The sequence below is a fragment of the Etheostoma spectabile genome, chromosome 5, assembly GCF_008692095.1.
Source record: "Etheostoma spectabile isolate EspeVRDwgs_2016 chromosome 5, UIUC_Espe_1.0, whole genome shotgun sequence".
Taxonomy (NCBI): domain Eukaryota; kingdom Metazoa; phylum Chordata; class Actinopteri; order Perciformes; family Percidae; genus Etheostoma; species Etheostoma spectabile.
The window spans coordinates 25445029-25462570 of record NC_045737.1 but is presented as its reverse complement, the minus strand read 5'-3'; the positions used below and the strand labels follow the sequence as shown (position 1 = coordinate 25462570).

Genomic DNA, 17542 nt, shown 5'->3' with positions numbered 1-17542 from the left:
CTGCCATGTGATTGGTTGATTAGATAATCGCATTAATGAGAAATTGAACCTAATAATCCTTTAGGTGAGTGTATATGCTTCCTCTCTAGGCAATATTAATAGGAAATACTCAATTAACTTTCATTGTTTTGCGGATGACACCAAATCATATCTATCAATCAAGCTAGACAAAACCAGTCAGTTAGCTAAACTTCAAGCATGCATAACTGATATAAAATCATGGATGACCTACAATTTTCTGATGTTAAACTCAGACAAGTTATTTTGCTGGGCCCTAAACACCTCCAAATCGCATTATCCAAAGATATAGTTACTCTGGATGATATTGCCCTGGCCACCAACACTACTGTCAGAAATCTATGAGTTATGTCTTATCAGAATTTATCCATTAACGCACACTTAAAACAAACCTGAAGAATAGTCCTTTTCCACCTTTGAAACATTGCCAATATTAGGAACATCCTGTCTCAAAACGATGCTGAAAAACTAGTCCATGCATTTGTTTCTTCTAGGCTGGACTTTTGTAATTCCTTATTATCAAGATGCTCAAATAAGTCCCTCAAGACTCTCTAGCTGATCCAGAATGCTGCAGCGCATGTTCTGACAAGAACTAAGAAAAGAGATCTTATTTCTCCTGTATTGCCTTCTCTGCATTTGCTTCCTGTAAAAATTTAAAATCCCTCCTGACCTACGAAGCTCTAAATGGTCAAGCACCATCATATCTTGAAGAGCTCATAGTACCTTACTGTCCCACTAGAGCACTGAGCTCCCAAAATGGACAGTTACGCGCGGTTCCTTGAGTCTCTAAAAGTAGAATGGGAGCCAGAGCTCCTCTCCTGTGGAACCAGCTCCCAGTCTGGGTTCAGGAGGCAGACACCCTAACCACATTTAAGAGTAAACTTAAAACTCTCCTCTTTGATAAAGCTTATAGTTAGAGAGTGAGGAGTTGCAACGTCCGCCAAGCACGACCCACCTCCTTCTTGTCATAATCGTCAGATTCATTTACCATATAATCAATAATATAATAAAACTCGAGAAAGGCAGGGCAGTACAGCCCGACCAGGCCCCTCTCTTTACCAGACTCTCTTAGTTATGCTGTAATAGTTTTAGACAGCTGGGGGACTTCCTTTGACTCACTGAGCTCCTCCATTTGTGTGCATCCATGTCCCAGAAATGCCTGGGAGGCACCAAACCCATGGTTGCAGCTGTCGCCGTGGTCCTGCTACACGTCTGTTTATTCCTAAAAGGGAGTTTTTCCATGCCACTGTCGCACTAAATGCTTGCTCTTGTTGGAATTACTAGAGGTGTTGGGTCCTTGTAAATTATAGAGTGTTTTCTAGACCTACTAAATCTGTAAGTATCTTGAGATAACTCTTGTTATGAATTGATACTATAAATACAATTGAATTGAATAGAAATATGTGTGTTATTGTTACCTGTATGTTGCATGGGGGCAGAGGGTTAAGTTTGGCATCTATCTTGTAGAAAGTCAACTCCTGCTCCAGCTCATACAGTCTATGTAAGGCTCTGGTCAGCTCAGCTGTCGTCTTTTCCAACTGAAGACACACAGAAAAGTTTTATTGTAAAAGAAGCTACAGGTTTTAACAGCAGGAACTTTTTTTAAACACACAGCAAACCAAAACTGATTCAAAATCAGTCAAATGAGAGTGTAAAAAGTGCAGGTGCTTTATGTCTGTTTCTGTATGTCTGTTTTTATGTCATACTCAATGTTTAAGAACAGTCACTTTAATAGTGAGCATGTATTTAGAATTGATCATTTACAAGAGATATAACATGCTCAACACTGCAGGTCAAAACACACTAAATATGGCTGACAATCACACACACATACACACACACACACACAGCTAAGTGTGAAGCTACCTCGGGTCACACAGAAGGAGTCTTAGGAAGCTAGGGATGATGGCAGAATGAATGTTAATGTGAGGTCACCTGATGGACCACGCCCAGAAGAAAGAGAGGAGGGCGGAGCTAGATATACAAGACAGGTGAAGAAAAAGAAACAGGAAGTAGTTATTATCTCCACCAGGTGTAAGCCTGGACGGGATAATGCTGTCAGTCTTTACAATACTGTCGCTTTTGGAGTACTCGCCTTTTCATACAACTCGTGTATTCTTCTTGTGATGGTTTGCCTTGAGGGAACCTCATACCTGCCGTCATTTGTGGCGATTCTCAGATTGTTTCTCAGACCAATGTCCTCCACAACACTAATCGGCCTGCAGTCTGTAGCTATCCACTTTGCCATGGCATTTGTTAGCTTCTTTTGCCTGTTTATCTAAACTTTACCTATACTTATACACACGCTGCATCTAACGTAGTCTGCCGAAGCCTTGTGCCACTGTTTGTTTTGTTGAATAATTTGCGGTTTCAACTGTGTGTATGGCATTTACAGTGGTGTGAAAAAGTGTTTGCCCCCTTCCTCATTTCCTGTTCCTGTGAATGGTTGTACACTTAAGTGGTTTGGAACATCAAACAATTTAAACAATAGTCAAGGACAACACAAGTAAACACAAAATGCAATTTGTAAATGAAGGTGTTTATTATTAAAGGTGAAAAAAAATCCAAACCATCATGGCCCTGTGTGAAAAGTGATTGCCCCCCTTGTTAAACATACTATAACTGTGGTTGTCCACACCTGAGTTCAATTTCTCTAGCCACCACCCAGCCTGATTATTGCCACAACCTGTTCACAATCAAGGCATCACTTAAATAGGAGCTGCTTGACACAGTAAGGTCCACCAGAAGATCCTTAAAGCTACACATCATGCCGAGACCCAAAGAAATTCAGGAACAATTGAGAAGAAAGTAATTGAGATCTATCAGTATGGAAAGGGTTATAAAGCCATTTCCAAAGCTTTGGGAATCCAGCGAACCACAGTGAGAGCCATTATCCACAAATGGCGAAGACATGGAACAGTGGTGAACCTTCCCAGGAGTGGCCGGCCGCCCAAAATTACCCAAGAGCGCAGCGACGACTCATCCAAGAGGTCACAAAAGACCCCACAACAACGTCCAAGAACTGCAGGCCTCACTTGCATCAGTTAAGGTCAGCGTTCAGCCCCACCATCAGGAAAAGACTGGGCAAAAATGGCCTGCATGGCAGAGTTCCAAGGAGAAAACCACTGCTGAGCAAAAAGAACATCAAGAAGTCTCCAATTCTCCACAACACATCTTGATGATCCCCAAGACTTTGGGACAACATTCTGTGGACCGATGAGACAAAAGTGGAACTCTTTGGAAGGTGTGTGTCATAGATATCTGGCGTAGAAGGAACACTGCATTTCATAAAAAGAACATTATACCAACAGTAAAATATGGTGGTGGTAGTGTGATGGTCTGGGGCTGTTTTGCTGCTTCAGGACCTGGAAGACTTACCGTGATAAAAGGAACTATGAATTCTGCTGTCTACCAAGAGATCCTGAAGGAGAATGTCCGACCATCTGTTTGTGTACTCAAGCTGAAACGAACTTGGGTTCTGCAGCAGGACAATGATCCTAAACACACCAGCAAGTCCACCACCGAATGGCTAAAGGAAAACAAAATGAAGACTTTGGAGTGGCCTAGCCAAAGTCCTGACCTGAATCCTATTGAGATGTTGTGGTATGACCTTAAAAAGGCCGTTCATGCTCGAAAACCCTCTAATGTAACTGAATTAGGACAATTCTGCAAAGATGAGTGGGCCAAAATTCCTCCAGGACGCTGTAAAAGCCTCATTGCACGTTATCGCAAACGCTTGGTTGCAGTTGTTGCAGGGTGGCCCAACCAGTTATTAGGTTTAGGGGGCAATCACTTTTTCACACAGGGCCATGATGTTTTGGATTTTTTTTCACCTTTAATAATAAACCCCTTCATTTACAAATTGCATTTTGTGTTTACTTGTGTTGTCCTTGACTATTGTTTAAATTGGTTTGATGTTCCGAAACACTTAAGTGTGACAAACATGCAAAGGAACAAGAAATGAGGAAGGGGGCAAACACTTTTTCACACCACTGTAGGTGATATTTCACAATGGAAATACTCCGGTGATAAGAAAATTCAACTATGCAGTGGTTACAAATAACATTGGTTCTGTCAACTGCACCGTCTGGAATAACTTTAAAATGAAAATGGCCATGTAAAAGTTACGTACCCTTCGTCATGTTTGTTTATCCGACAATTCTTTTCTTTTACGGTTCCTGTAAGCACGGCAGCAGTCAGCAACAATTATTTTACAATAAAAAAAAATAATAAAAACTGCGTAATGCGCAATAAAATAATTGTCACCGTTAATTAATCAATGAGTTAACACGGTATTAAAGCGTTAAATTGCCCAGCCCTAGTTTCTAACCATTCAGCACATTTGATTGATTGTCGGCCGTATTTCTGTACGTCAGTTGTCAACAACGCGTCACCAACTGGGAAACTCTGTTAGCAAAATCTATCCCTAGTTTCCCACCTCTGATTCTCACATGAAGTGACGTGAATGATAGCGTTTTCACTGGGTAAAATGTTTTTCCAATGCCCATGAATGGACAGAGGGAATTCCCAGTGAGCAAGTGGGTTGATGACGTTCTATCGCGCAGTTGCTGGTACCGGAAGTAATCAAACAAGGGGGGCGAAGAAGACGGCACAAAGACCCTAACATATATCTTTAACTGCAGAGACAACAAGAAATCTGTCGGTAAAAGCCAACGATAAACTTGTTGAACATATTAAAGGAACGGCAAGAGACTTGGTTGTTTATGACCAACACCGACCGAGTCTCTTGCCGCTCTGTGACTGCTGAGTAATCCACGTCACGTCTACTTCCTGCACACTCCAGAGAGAGAGGGAGAAAAGGTTTAACATTACGTATGTATATCTTTCAAAATACATCCTTATGTTCATATAAATATACCTACTCAAGTAGTTATGTCTGCGTGGTGTTGGTTTGCCTTCTTATGGACATAATGCGCAAAATAAATATTTGAATATATTCAAACTTGTTTTTTTAGAACAAATATTCTAACGTAATTTTTGGCCAGTTTTGACAGCCCTAGTGGGTGTGTGTGTGTGGGTGTGCGTGTGTGTGTCCTACCAGCTGACTCTTGGTGTGTAGCTCCTGCTCCCGCAGTGTGTGTGTGTGTTGTTGTGTTTCTGTGTAAGCAGTCAGTATTTGGTTTGTCTCCTCCTGCTGGTGGAGTTGAGTCACTGCAGCCAGCTGCTCCCTCTGCAGCCTGTTAAGTTCTGATTGGCTGCTGTCCACCTCATGCTGCAGACGCTCCAGCTCCTCTGATCACAAAAGACAACAAGAAAAACAGTTATCAGATATTTTAAGTTTTTTTAAGTGTTCGTATGATATAAATGACGTACTGGCGCTGAAGCGTTGGTGGGCGTCTCTTCTCTCATCCTGGGTGATTGGCAGGTCGTCCAGCCTGTCCAGAGTCCTGACGTGGTAGAGCAGAAAGAAGCGGGAGTGTGGCAGCGAGGAGGCGGGGTTTCCTGATACTGACAGCTCTGATAGGCTGCTCAGAGATCGCAGTCTTGATACTTCGTACAGCTGATAAGACAAGATACAGATAACTGAAACCCTTTTTTCTGATAATCAATACAAAGTTTAAGTTATTTATCAAACAATATTATCAACTAATCTCAAATTGTTTCTCTATATTATATCTCAATAAATTTACAATCTTTGGGGTGATTTTGGACTTTTGGTTAGACAGAAAAATACATTTTTAGACCGACTCAGACTGAGAAACTGATATTGAGCATATATGTTTCACTGTTGTCTGAAAGAAATAATCAAGAGATGAACTACAGGGTTTCTTGCAGTTATTTTTTATTGAGAGATGCCCTGTATTGCCTAATGTATGCCACTAACATCAGAATAAACTATTAGTTTAAAAAAAAATAATAATATTAGTCTAATTAAACTTTAGGGAACATGAGCAATAAGGCTACATACCACAAATAGGGCCACACATTTAATGATTGGGGTGTTTAAATTTGTCCTCTGGTAACTTCAGTGATACCTAAATGGGCGGGGTCTTATTCATCACATTATAAATTAAAACAAAACTTTATTCATCCTAAAGGAAATTCTTGTGAAAAAGTTGTAGTACAGAAAGTAGGGTCGAGTGCAAATAAACATAAATAGTTATCGGTATGATGATACATTTCTTTTACAATAAAAAAATAGAGTAGCATGTAACGTTCAGGTCACAAAAAAATAAAAAATCTGCATCCGTCATCTGCTGTGATCAGACAGGTAAACTGCAGTCCTACCCAATTTGAAAAATAAATAGAGCGTCAGTGTCAGTTCTGGTAGACTAAGAAGTCAAGACGCTGCTAACCGCTATTGGCTAACAACACTGTCGCGGCAACTGAGTTCCATTAGCTGATATGCATCAGCACATCAGCTGGTCAACTCCCCTTGCTGCTAAATGGCTACTTAAAGGTCCCATGACATGGTGTTTTTATTATATAGACTTTAGTGGTCCCCTAATACCATATCTGAAGTCTCTTTCCCAAAATTCAGCCTAGGTGCAGAATTACAGCCACTAGAGCCAGTCCCACGATGAGCTTTTGTTAGTATGTGCCATTTCTGAGTCTGTAACTTTTGAGGAGGAAAGGAGGGGGGGCAAGGTGAAGGGCTGGGGGTGTGGCCTTAACCAACTGCCACTTTGCTTGTTTGAAAGCCATGATGTCTCTCTCTCATGGGTGGGCCAAATTCTCTGGGCGGAGATAGCAGAGAAAGGGGAGTTAATCGATGTGCTTGCCCCTTATGAGGTCTTAAGATTCCAGAACCTCCCTATCTCCATTTCTAGCCACTGGGGGACCATAGGCAGGCTGGGGGAACGCATATTGTTAAAAGTAAAATCTTCATGCCATGGGACCTTTAAAGATGCATTAGTTTGCTCCTAATGATTTGCGGCTTTAATATGCTCATATTGCTTGCTCCTTAGTTTTGCTTTAACTGCTGCTGCTTAAGTGCTCCTAAATGCTTGCTGCTGCATTGATGCAACCCACCTTCCTCCTTACAACAAGCCTGTAAACATAGAGGCTTCAATGAAGAGAAGTGGGAGCATTGCTGCACTTGGAAGCGCTTTAAAACCTATTTTATACAGTCTATCTTTAAAAGTCACAGAAGAAAGTAGTAGCGTTTGTGATGTAGTCGGCTCGTAAAAATTAAATGAGACTCAAAGTCATTAAAAAAATTGAATTTATTTAAAAATCAAATTGCAAACGGGTGAATTAAGATTGCGATTTTATATTGATTAATCGTGCAGGCCTAGCTCTGAACGCAATCTTATATCCACACACACACACACACACACACACACACACACACACACACACACACACACACACACACACACACACACACACACACACAGTTGACCTGTACTCACAGATGTGATGAGGTTGTGTTGCAGGTGGAGTGTGTGTAGTGAGTGCAGTTTCTTCGGCAGCCACAAAGGAATGTGGTTGATCCTGTTGTGGGATAAATTCAGATGCTGCAGACTGGACATGAGTTCCAGTCCTTCAATCCGCCTACGCACGCATGCACGCACACACACGCACACACGCACACACACACACACACACACAAACACACTTTACTGTATATTAGTTACACTGTGGTGCGTAGTTTGTGCAGAAATGTCCACAAAGGAATGTGTTTATTTAATTTGTGTAACAGAGGGACAACAGAGCGGCTTGCGTTATTTAGCTAACCGTATTGAACAGGAGCATTAATGCTGTAATAAATAACAGTTTCCAGTGGAGCCCAGCATCTCACGCTTTAATTAACTAGGCAACGTGACCGAAAATGTGAGCACTAGGGAGATCATTATCTGCTCTCAAAATAGTCCCACAGCCAAGGTTTTCCCTGACTGGGAATCAAACCCAGGGCCGCAGTGGTGAGAGTGCCAAATCCTAGCCACTAGACCACCAGGAAATATATTGGCCATGAAACAAATAGTCTATATCAACGATTAATTTACGTAATTGCTCTGGAGCCGCCAGATGATTCGCCAGATATCCCTCATTTTTTGCTGGCTGTCCGGTACCTTCCACTGTCTTTGTGTTGGCATTCTAAACTCCGGTCGATTTATGAGGACTATTGTTAACTGCTCCTCAGATCTCTGCAGGGTAAATCCAGAGAGCTAGCAAGACTATCTGTCCAATCTGAGATGGCTATTGACTAAAACAATTTATGAATGTACACATGTTCCACTAAAACAAGTTTCTTCCCAAAGCTATTTTACAGAGGCACCGTTATTGCATTTGGTGTTTGGTGCTGCCCCAAGGTGATTGTGATTGGTTTAAAAAAAATGTTTGTGAATTCTAGTTACTGTGAAACTGTTCTCTGTGTGTGTGTGTGTGTGTGTGTGTGTACATGCGTGTGTGTGTGTAAGTGAGTCTCACTGGATGTTGTTGTGGGCCAGCTGCAGCTCTCTCAGCTGTGTGAGAGCATTCAGTCTCTCCATTCTTTGGATCAAGTTGTGGTTCAAGTTTAAAACCTGCAGACGCTGACAGCCATGTAGGTTCTCTATGAACTGAAACACACAAACCGATAAAAACTTAACTCCACCAGTAATAATAATAGCAGTGGTGGAAAAAGTATTTATAAAATGCATTTTCCAGCTGATGACTTTAATTAGTATGTATTTATCTCAACACATAAAGGAACACTTTATCACAATCTGGAGATACATGGTTTTCACTGGACTGGAAAGGGAGAAAAACTTGTAATCTGAAAAGTAATTAAAGCTGTCAGACAAATGTAGTGCAGTCCAAAGTGGTGCAGAAGTACAAAATAGCAGAAAAGGGACACATCAAGTCCCCAAGCACCTTGAATTTGTACTTAAGTACAGTATCTGAGTTGATGTACTATGTTACATTCCACCAAGAGTAGTGGCAGCAGCAGCACAACTGTTATACTGTTATACCAGTGGTACCGACTGTAATAGTATCAGTTTATTCTGACCTTGATGCGTTTGTCTCCAGTTGATGACAGATTTAGGGAACGAACCATAGCCAAAGACTGACAACCAGTCCGCTTTAACAGCAATGCCTCTGTAATATACCTGATACCTAACAGGAGAGGAAGATGAGTTATTAAAAGCTGTGCCATTACATGCTATTAAAGCTTTGAGTCCAGGTTTTCTCTTCTACCTCCTCTGTTCCCCTGGGAATCTGCTCCTTCTCCTGTCTCCCTCTGCTCCCCCATCTCTGGACCAGACAGCTGGACAGGCTGAAGACAGACAAGAGGTTAGAAAATGTGGTGATGCTGTATTTAAAGAGAGGATGGTGGGACTGGTAGGAAGTCAAACAGCCCTACCTTAACCATAACCTAATCCTAATTGTAAGTGTTGGGTATTATTTAAATCAAACATAAGACATAGTGAAATAAATACTACTTAATAAATACAGACAAAATATGTATCCATGAAATAAACAATCTAAAAAGTTTCTTTCCTTTTTCATTCTTTCGTTTTGTGGCCCCAAATTGTAGTTTTAGTAACGTTAGGTAGCTAGTTAACACGAAAAAATAGCAAAAACTTAAAAGTAACAAAAAAAGTAGTAACTAACTAACTAAGGTAGCTAGCTAACCAGTAAACTAACGTTACACTACTGTTGGTTTAATTAAATGTCAGTTCACTACTCCCAACACTAAACTAGCTCGTTAGCTTTGACGTTAACCGGCAAGAGTCAACTTAAACACATAACCAGTAAACCATCGTACTTGGGGCAGACTGGGATGTTACAGACTGAACTAACCTAGCTATCTAGCTAGTTTGTTAAGTTATCAAATATATAAAGCCTAGTTAGCCTTAGTGTTTGGTCACCATATAACCAAAGTGCTTTAACTACAGCTAGCGGTAACAGTTATCTAACAGCTCCTTTACGATAACTGACCAACTGGGAGTCTAAGGTGATGAATCCGGTGACTGACACAAAAGGACGTTTATTGGTAACTCTACCTTTGCTAGCGTTAGCCAGGTTGGGTTAGTTAATCCTCCGTCTCCATGGGAACCAGTTGATACAAACAGGTTGAAATAACGTTAGTTTGTGTCGACGACTTGGAGGAAAACAAGTGGTTGATTTAAAAACACAACGTGAGTGTGTTTCATAGCAGAAACAGAAAAACAAGTTTTCATTAAAAATCCTTAAAGCCGTTTACTGAGAGCTCGAGCGGCAGGTGGATGGCGCATTCAGGGTCTTATTATAAACTCGGACGTTTCCCTTTTATTACAAAACTTGTGCGACAGTATCAACGAACAGTGGTGAAATCTTAGGGTAAAATGTAACTGAGAAACGTCAGTACGAAGATTTATTAAAAACACATGAGGGGAAATAATAATATTCGTAATATTTGGAGAATAAAGTCGTCATTTTACGATAATAAAATCGCATGTTAACATTACGAGAAAAAGGTAATATATTACGAAAATTGTCGTAATTTAAAAGCAAAACAAAATCATTTAGGTCTAGTGAAGTTCATCAGAAACCCAAAACGAGTAGGCTACGATAGCAGTCTAATTGCAGCCTCAAGTGGCGGTTCTATTTTGAATTACACCTTGGGCGAGACACCATTCGAACACAAAATATTAAGAAAAATACACAAATAAAATATAGAATAATTATTCTAATTAGCACAAATCCTCCAGAGAATATAAAAAAGTGTTCATTGCTTTTACATGTTATCGCTTGGATCCTTTTGTCTTTCAATATCCATAAATAAACCAAACCAAAAACCTTCATCACACAAATGTGAAAACACACTAAAGTAACTCTAATTATTACACCGTTGCACTAAGAAGAGAAAATACAAACTAAAACTAAAACCTGATCTTTCTGGTCTTTCTTGATGCAAAATCATCAATGACGTCATCGTATGAAATCTGCTCCCCTATTGAGTGATTGATACTGATGACGCCAAGGCCAATGAACCATTCCTGGGACATGGTTGACCTCAGGTATGACTTGATCAACTCTAGATTTGAAAAGCTCCTCCTTGAGACACAGTTACTGGCAGAGTAAGTGCAATCCTGAGAGCAGTCCAAAAGTTAGGATAAATCTCTGATAGATCGTTATCATGTATAAAAGTGATAAGCTCAAGGAGGCACTGAAGCCCATGAACCTCCCTAACATTGATAAAAATAAATAAATCTCTCTCTATATATACAGTATATACCTCATTAGATTACTCATGCATTCATGCATGTAAAAGCAAGATTTTACAATTACCCATAGCCCAAAGTGACACCTTCACAATGTTTGTATTTTCCAACCAACAGCCCAAACCTCAAAATTATTGATAATGCATCAGAATAGCACAATGCAAAACATTATTCAAAGGAAAACAGTAACATGTTTTACATGAAAAAAAATGTAAAACATGACAAAACATCAGATGACATAAACTTTTTATGTTTTGTCTGTTTAAGTCTTAGTGTAGTGGACCACAAGTAGAAAGTGGCATTAAAAAGAAAATACTCAAGTTAAGTCCAAGTACCTCAAAATTGCAGTTAAGCAAGCCCAAATTGCATAAATGACTGATCTGTTTTTTGTTTTATTTGTTTTGTTATAACTACTTACACTTTTCTGTTCCCTGTATCTGTCTTTTATTGTCTGTAAAGCGTCCTTGAGTGTTAGAAAGGCGCTGTTAAATAAAATGTATTATTATTATTATTATTATGATCCAAAGCCCGGGGGGGGGGGCCTGTAAAGGTGTATGGAGGTGGAGTGTGTTGGATGAGGATCCCTATTTGGAAAATATTGTCCCTGTTCAAAATGTTTTTCAGCGTACAACACTTAGTTACATTCCACCACTGGTGACTGATAGTAACAGCAATGTTTTACTCGTAAATATGAATTCTCTAATGACCATATTTTAGTGAAGTTTGCATGCCCTCCTGGAAGTACTCATAAAAACAGTTAGCAATGCCACAAGGTAAAAATACTCTGTTGCAAGTAAAAAGTCCTGCATTCAAAAACTTAAGATTGAAAATGTACTTAAAAGCACTCATCAGCTTTTATTTTTCATTGCAGAAGGGCTTGGTGATGTCTGATCTAGAAAATATATAAATGAATTCCATTTACTCAAATATTTGTAGTTATCCTATTGTTGGGTTTTATTACTAATGCCTTTTAATTTCGCAGCTGCTTAAATTGAAGCCACTTTGCTCATCTATAGCAATGTATACTATTTAATTGATCATGTTAAAAATCTTAATCTACAATGTCACAACAGATGTTAGACAGATGTAGGGCAGTAAAACATGCAACATTTAGCTACTGGATTAGTGGATCAGTCACCAGTAGGTAAAATGATGAAGCAGCAGAACATTTGTGGAACATTAAAAAGAAATGGGATTATTATGGATTCACAAGCAGGATGTGATGACCCAGTTTTCCCAGTGTAATGTATCAGTTACACACACTGAATTGATTTAACTTTTATTGTCATTTCATGAAATTATGAAACAATTTGGAAAATAAAAACACAACTCCCTGGGCTAACAACACTCAATTTCTTCTTCATCTTTATCTTCACAGCTCTGTGTAAACACTCCTCATTGTTAAATTTAAAAGTGCAGTGAAAATCTGGTCTGCTTAGTTATGATAAGTCAGGACAGCTTTCTAACTGCAGTTCCAGAGCAAAGTTGTCCAGATGGGAACTGTAGTCAAAACACTCAGGAGAAATACAGTCTGTCGGCACCAGCTCCACCAGCGCCTCTGAGTCCAGGGGAAAACGATACCTTCAAGGCAAAACACACCAGGTCAGAGTCACATCAAACTGGGAGAGGAAGAAGAAGAGGAAGAACAGCAGGTGAGAGAGTGGTAGAGTGACACTGACTTGAAGCCGTGGCTGAGCTTGACCTCTGACCCGCTGGCTCCCATCACCAGGTACTGCTTGTTATTCTGGATGTCAACACCACTGCAGGTGACCTTTTTTACCAGCTCCACCTCTGTATCTGAACTCACCGCTTCAAACACTACAAGAGAGGAGATGACGAGAGGAGACGTGACATAATGTGAAGGGTTTTCAGGTAACAGTATGACATGATGTGACATCTTTCTGGTCAATCAGTGTGAGGTATTAAAAACTGATATTTTCATGTTTAACCTTCAGATGTGGATGAACGCATGGTGTGTACATGGAACACTTTTTTCAATGTCTCTATTAATATTTCAGCAATAATACAGGCCAGAAATGTGGTAAATATTGCCAGTTTTGGCTGAATCTCAGCTTTTTACGTCCTTTTTATTGGAAGATCCTACTTTCATCACCCAAGTGGCAAATTAGGAGAAAGGGAAGAGGGCATATGACACTCATCATCTGCCTCTCTGTTTATAATAGGTGGAATTATATCACACCAAAACAGTTTGTCAACATGAGTAATGGTTTGTTTTCATAAGATGTGTAAAGAATTTTAAAAAGTGAACTTCAACTTTTTAACTTTAGCCATATTATCTCTTTACATATTGCACTAGAACAAATTTGGGCCTCACTAGACATAAGCTGAGTTTGTTGTGAACATTTCACATGTAACAAATTGGGGTTAGCAGTTATATGCAAATACTCTTAAAAGGTGAATTTAAGATGAAAAAAATCGAGGAAATGCAATCAGACCTCAGTTGAGTTTGGTTCCAGTCTGAAAGCATTACACTGACAGTATGATTACATGTTACGTTATTCCACCTTTATCTGTGTTCTTCAGGACTTCAACTATGGTGGCTGTGTAGGTCATAAAGTCTCCTTCTGCTGCTGCAGACTTCACCGTCACTTTATAGGCTGCAGGGAGACAAACAGGACAATGAAAAATGTCTTGTGACATGTTGTTATTTTGTGTCTGTAAGATAAGATGACATTTGGCCTACTTTGTTCCCAAGGGGAAATTTAGCTTTGGCAATAGAGCTACACAAAACTGCAAAAAACTTAGCAATAAGTAGGCCTAGCCACAAATCAGAACAGTGGTACACCAAGACACAGTGATACATTACCTACAACGAAAGATATGTAAAATATTGCACATGCCCTATTAAAATAAATACATAGGCATTATAAAAATTAGAATAGGAGTTCATAAAACCCATAAAACCATTACAGCTGAAACAAAATGCAACAGTTGTTTCCATCCACTTGTCAATTGAATTTTCTAAAGTTTGTTAAAAACATACATGTGAGTAAAGCCGGTGAAAGTGTGTTTTGGCTTTAAAGCAAATAAAAACCTGTGTGCAATGAAGTCACACGCTATTTTGAGGTCAAATCGGTATATTGAAAAGATTTGAGACATTTTAAGGCATTTCCAGACATTTTCACACTGAATCGCACAACACACAAACAAACATTTGCGAACAAAGTGTATTAGGTAAAATGGATAGGGCCATCTACCTACACATGATAAATATTGCTAAGTTGTAGTAGTGCTTGAGTGCCAGCTGCGACACATCATGCTATACTAAGACAACAATGGCGCTATCAAAAACATTGCTATGATGATACAAATGCATTTTCCTCCTTTGTCTTATATCTGTCTTTGTTGACACCCGTCATGTCTGCACAGAAAGTGGAAATGACCTAAAACTGATATGATAAGGGAATGATGAGTACCGAGAAACAGGATAGTGGTGCCCCACACACACACGTTAGCCTATTCCACAAAAAGTGATAGGCAAAACTTGTAAAACAACAAGATTCAGGTGAGCATCTATGTTCAAATGCCTCTTGGAAATGCTGAGTGCCTTAGAATCGTAATGGCACTCCATGACACTGCACTGTGGTTTCAATTGTATTGCTTAATCCAAGTACTTCTTATTCTAGATTCATTAAATGCTTGTATGTAAGTCATTGAAGTCTCCAGAACTTTCTTCACATATCCAGAGTTGAGCTGCTCCTGAGTTTTTTCAAACCCTAACCCCTCATCCTAGTCTGCAGCCCGAGAGCCCGGTGTGCTGTGCAGCGCCACCCAAAGTGTGTTTTACATAAGTTCCAAAATGATAAATGTATGACAGAAATGCACATGCATATTTTGAAGCAAATCTCTGATTCTTTTCTCTTTCTGTAAGGTGTCACTTTGTTTCTTTGAGGGTACTACTCAAGACATATAAAATGTACTGTATAAAGCATCCATCCAGTTAAGGGGTTTATTTATACATTCACTTAATGTATTCATTCCTCATTCTCACCATATTTGATGTGCGGCTTGCAGGTCTCGTTGATCCGTTTCTCTGTCGTCAGCGTCACATCGATGTTTCCTCTGTAGGCAGCGCACGCAGCTAAACAACCACATATAATGTATAGTTAAATCTAAAAACATATCCAACAATGGCATATAAAAGCTACAGAATACACAAAAACAGTGCTTGATAAAAAACTTGAAAAAAAACAAAAACATTTGACATCAGTGATTTTAATGGCAGATGTTCTCAGCCAATCCAAAGGCAGACGTTACCTGTCATACACTGACACTGTTCATCCACACAGAGGCGCTGCAGCTTCTGCTGCTGGTAAGAGAAACGTGCGGTGCATTCACTTCCTGCAGGAGAAAAGACGTATCATTTTAAAAATGTAAAGGAAAAATCAAACATTTGAATAAAATCCTTCGGTTGTCTGTCTTGTGTTTCAGATGGATAACCTTTCATGTAAATAAGACTGACTTGGAGTTATTATTCTTTTGTGGGAGCTAGGCTAACAGTTTTACCCTGCTTATGGACTTTGTGCTAAGCTAGGCTAAACACATTCTGTATCTGTCATGGTCCACACTTGTCTCATCTAAATGGCTTTTTTCTGACAGGAAAACAAAAAGCTAGGCTAAACACATTCTGTATCTGTCATGGTCCACACTTGTCTCATCTAAATGGCTTTTTTCTGACAGGAAAACAAAAAAAAATCAACACAAAGAATGACAAAAATTAAAACACTCAAATGTAGAGATAATAGTCAAAATAGAGATAGATTACCATCTCGTACATTTGATTCAGTAAGTCTCTTTTTTTTTTTAGTCTCTCAGAAATCTCTTTGAAAATCCAAAACCTGATTTACAATGTCCTAATCTTGTTTTAGAATCTTACTTTGGCAATTTATAATCTCATAATTATTAAAATGTTCCACTTACTGGGTTATAGCCATACAGTCTATGATAATAATTAATGTATGAGAAGTCAAAAACAGTAAAATGTTTGACTAAGTAACTCATTATTATCACTTGGAAAGTCACAGTATTTACTTACATCGTAATTCTGACTTAATATCTAATCATTTTCACACAAAAAAAAATCTAAATCTGGACACCGAGTTGATGAAGACCACATATCTTCGGATGCACATCAGGTCCTGACTCTCACCTTTATCCTGAGGCTCATAGACACTAATCAGGGACTCGCTGGCCCCGCCCACTCTGAACCCAGTCCTGATGCGAAAACCAATGCAAAGGAAGATCTCTGAGGGAACCTAGCAACCAGACAGGAAGTCATCGTAACACAAAGAGCGACAAATGAAACAAAACATCACGGTAATAAAGGAAAATCTGAATTAAATCTGAATTTTTGATTGGAAGTATTCTATTGCAATGGTTTAGAATCTGGTGTTTTTTGTGCTTTTGTTTAGGTTTGTTGTTATTCCTGGTGTTTCAGTTACTCACAGAGTCTATCTGAATGATCACAGTGTTTCCTTGGAGTTCATAATGGGAGATGAGCGGCTCTTCTGTGTTCATGAACTGCAAAACAACAGTTTAGTTAAAACGGAAAAAAGACTTCAATAAATAAAACATGAATGAAATACAAGTGTAAAGGACCACCAAAACTCATTGTGATCTGATCAGTCAAACTACTTGCCAAAGTGGTCTGGAAGGTATTTGCACACGTCTTTTGTAATTTACAGTAAATGCCAATGAGTCCCAAACATGGAAAATGGAAAATATATCTTCAATGCTGGTTATTTTGGGGACAGCATGCCAACACTCTATAGCTTGCCCAACTTAACGATTTGGACGAAGTGTTGTGGATCGTGCCTCGTTTTGCCAGATAGATGGAGATGTGTGAAATTCTGCCGACAACAATATCTCCAGCTGTACCAGCACAACCGCTAACGTGACTGGCGAGGGTGTGGACCTGATAACTGTGCATGCAGCCTTCTGGGGCTGGAGTCGCATGACAGACATAGGTGTGAATGGGGAAGTGTCTTTGCTCTTCACTTGTGTTCAGATCCCCAAAACGCATTTTAAAACAAAGTGTAAACAGGGTATTTTTTCACGTCCGTTTCTGCTTTTATGAACATAACTACTTTTACACAGTAGACAGGAAACTCTTTTACATACTGTAGCAAACCAACCGGCCAGCCAATGCGGCACATGGGGTGGAGCCACAGGCTCAGATTGGGGGAGGTGATAGAGGGAGTCTATCTGCCTGAGTTGCAACACTGCTGGAGTTTGTTGATCAGTAAGGATATTGGCTGGAAAAAGGACTGACCTCTCGAATCCTAAGTTAAAGTTTGTTCCACTACCCTTTTCCTCAGCTAAGTTATTAAAGAACACTTCATGTTAAAGTC

General features: G+C 39.5%; 2 protein-coding genes across 3 annotated transcripts in view; both read right to left on the bottom strand.

The window, feature by feature from the left end:
• The window catches only part of cntrl (centriolin), a 54627-nt gene extending 44437 nt beyond the window's left edge, over positions 1–10190 (bottom strand). Inside the window, 8 exon segments of the mRNA XM_032516759.1 lie at positions 1437–1556; positions 5078–5271; positions 5353–5539; positions 7395–7536; positions 8413–8543; positions 8975–9081; positions 9163–9241; positions 9972–10190. Of these exon segments, the coding sequence (XP_032372650.1) occupies positions 1437–1556; positions 5078–5271; positions 5353–5539; positions 7395–7536; positions 8413–8543; positions 8975–9081; positions 9163–9217 (936 nt within the window). The 5' untranslated portion in view covers positions 9218–9241; positions 9972–10190.
• Positions 10191–12575: 2385 nt separating this feature from the next.
• c5 (complement component 5) overlaps positions 12576–17542 on the bottom strand; it is a 36992-nt gene continuing 32025 nt past the window's right edge. For both annotated transcript variants that reach the window (XM_032516554.1, XM_032516555.1), the window contains exons 36-42: positions 16638–16712; positions 16342–16447; positions 15450–15533; positions 15184–15273; positions 13697–13789; positions 12851–12989; positions 12576–12752 (exon numbers count right to left, since the gene is read on the bottom strand). In XM_032516554.1, the coding sequence (XP_032372445.1) occupies positions 12611–12752; positions 12851–12989; positions 13697–13789; positions 15184–15273; positions 15450–15533; positions 16342–16447; positions 16638–16712 (729 nt within the window). In that variant the 3' untranslated portion in view covers positions 12576–12610. The remainder of the gene's footprint in view (positions 12753–12850; positions 12990–13696; positions 13790–15183; positions 15274–15449; positions 15534–16341; positions 16448–16637; positions 16713–17542) is intronic.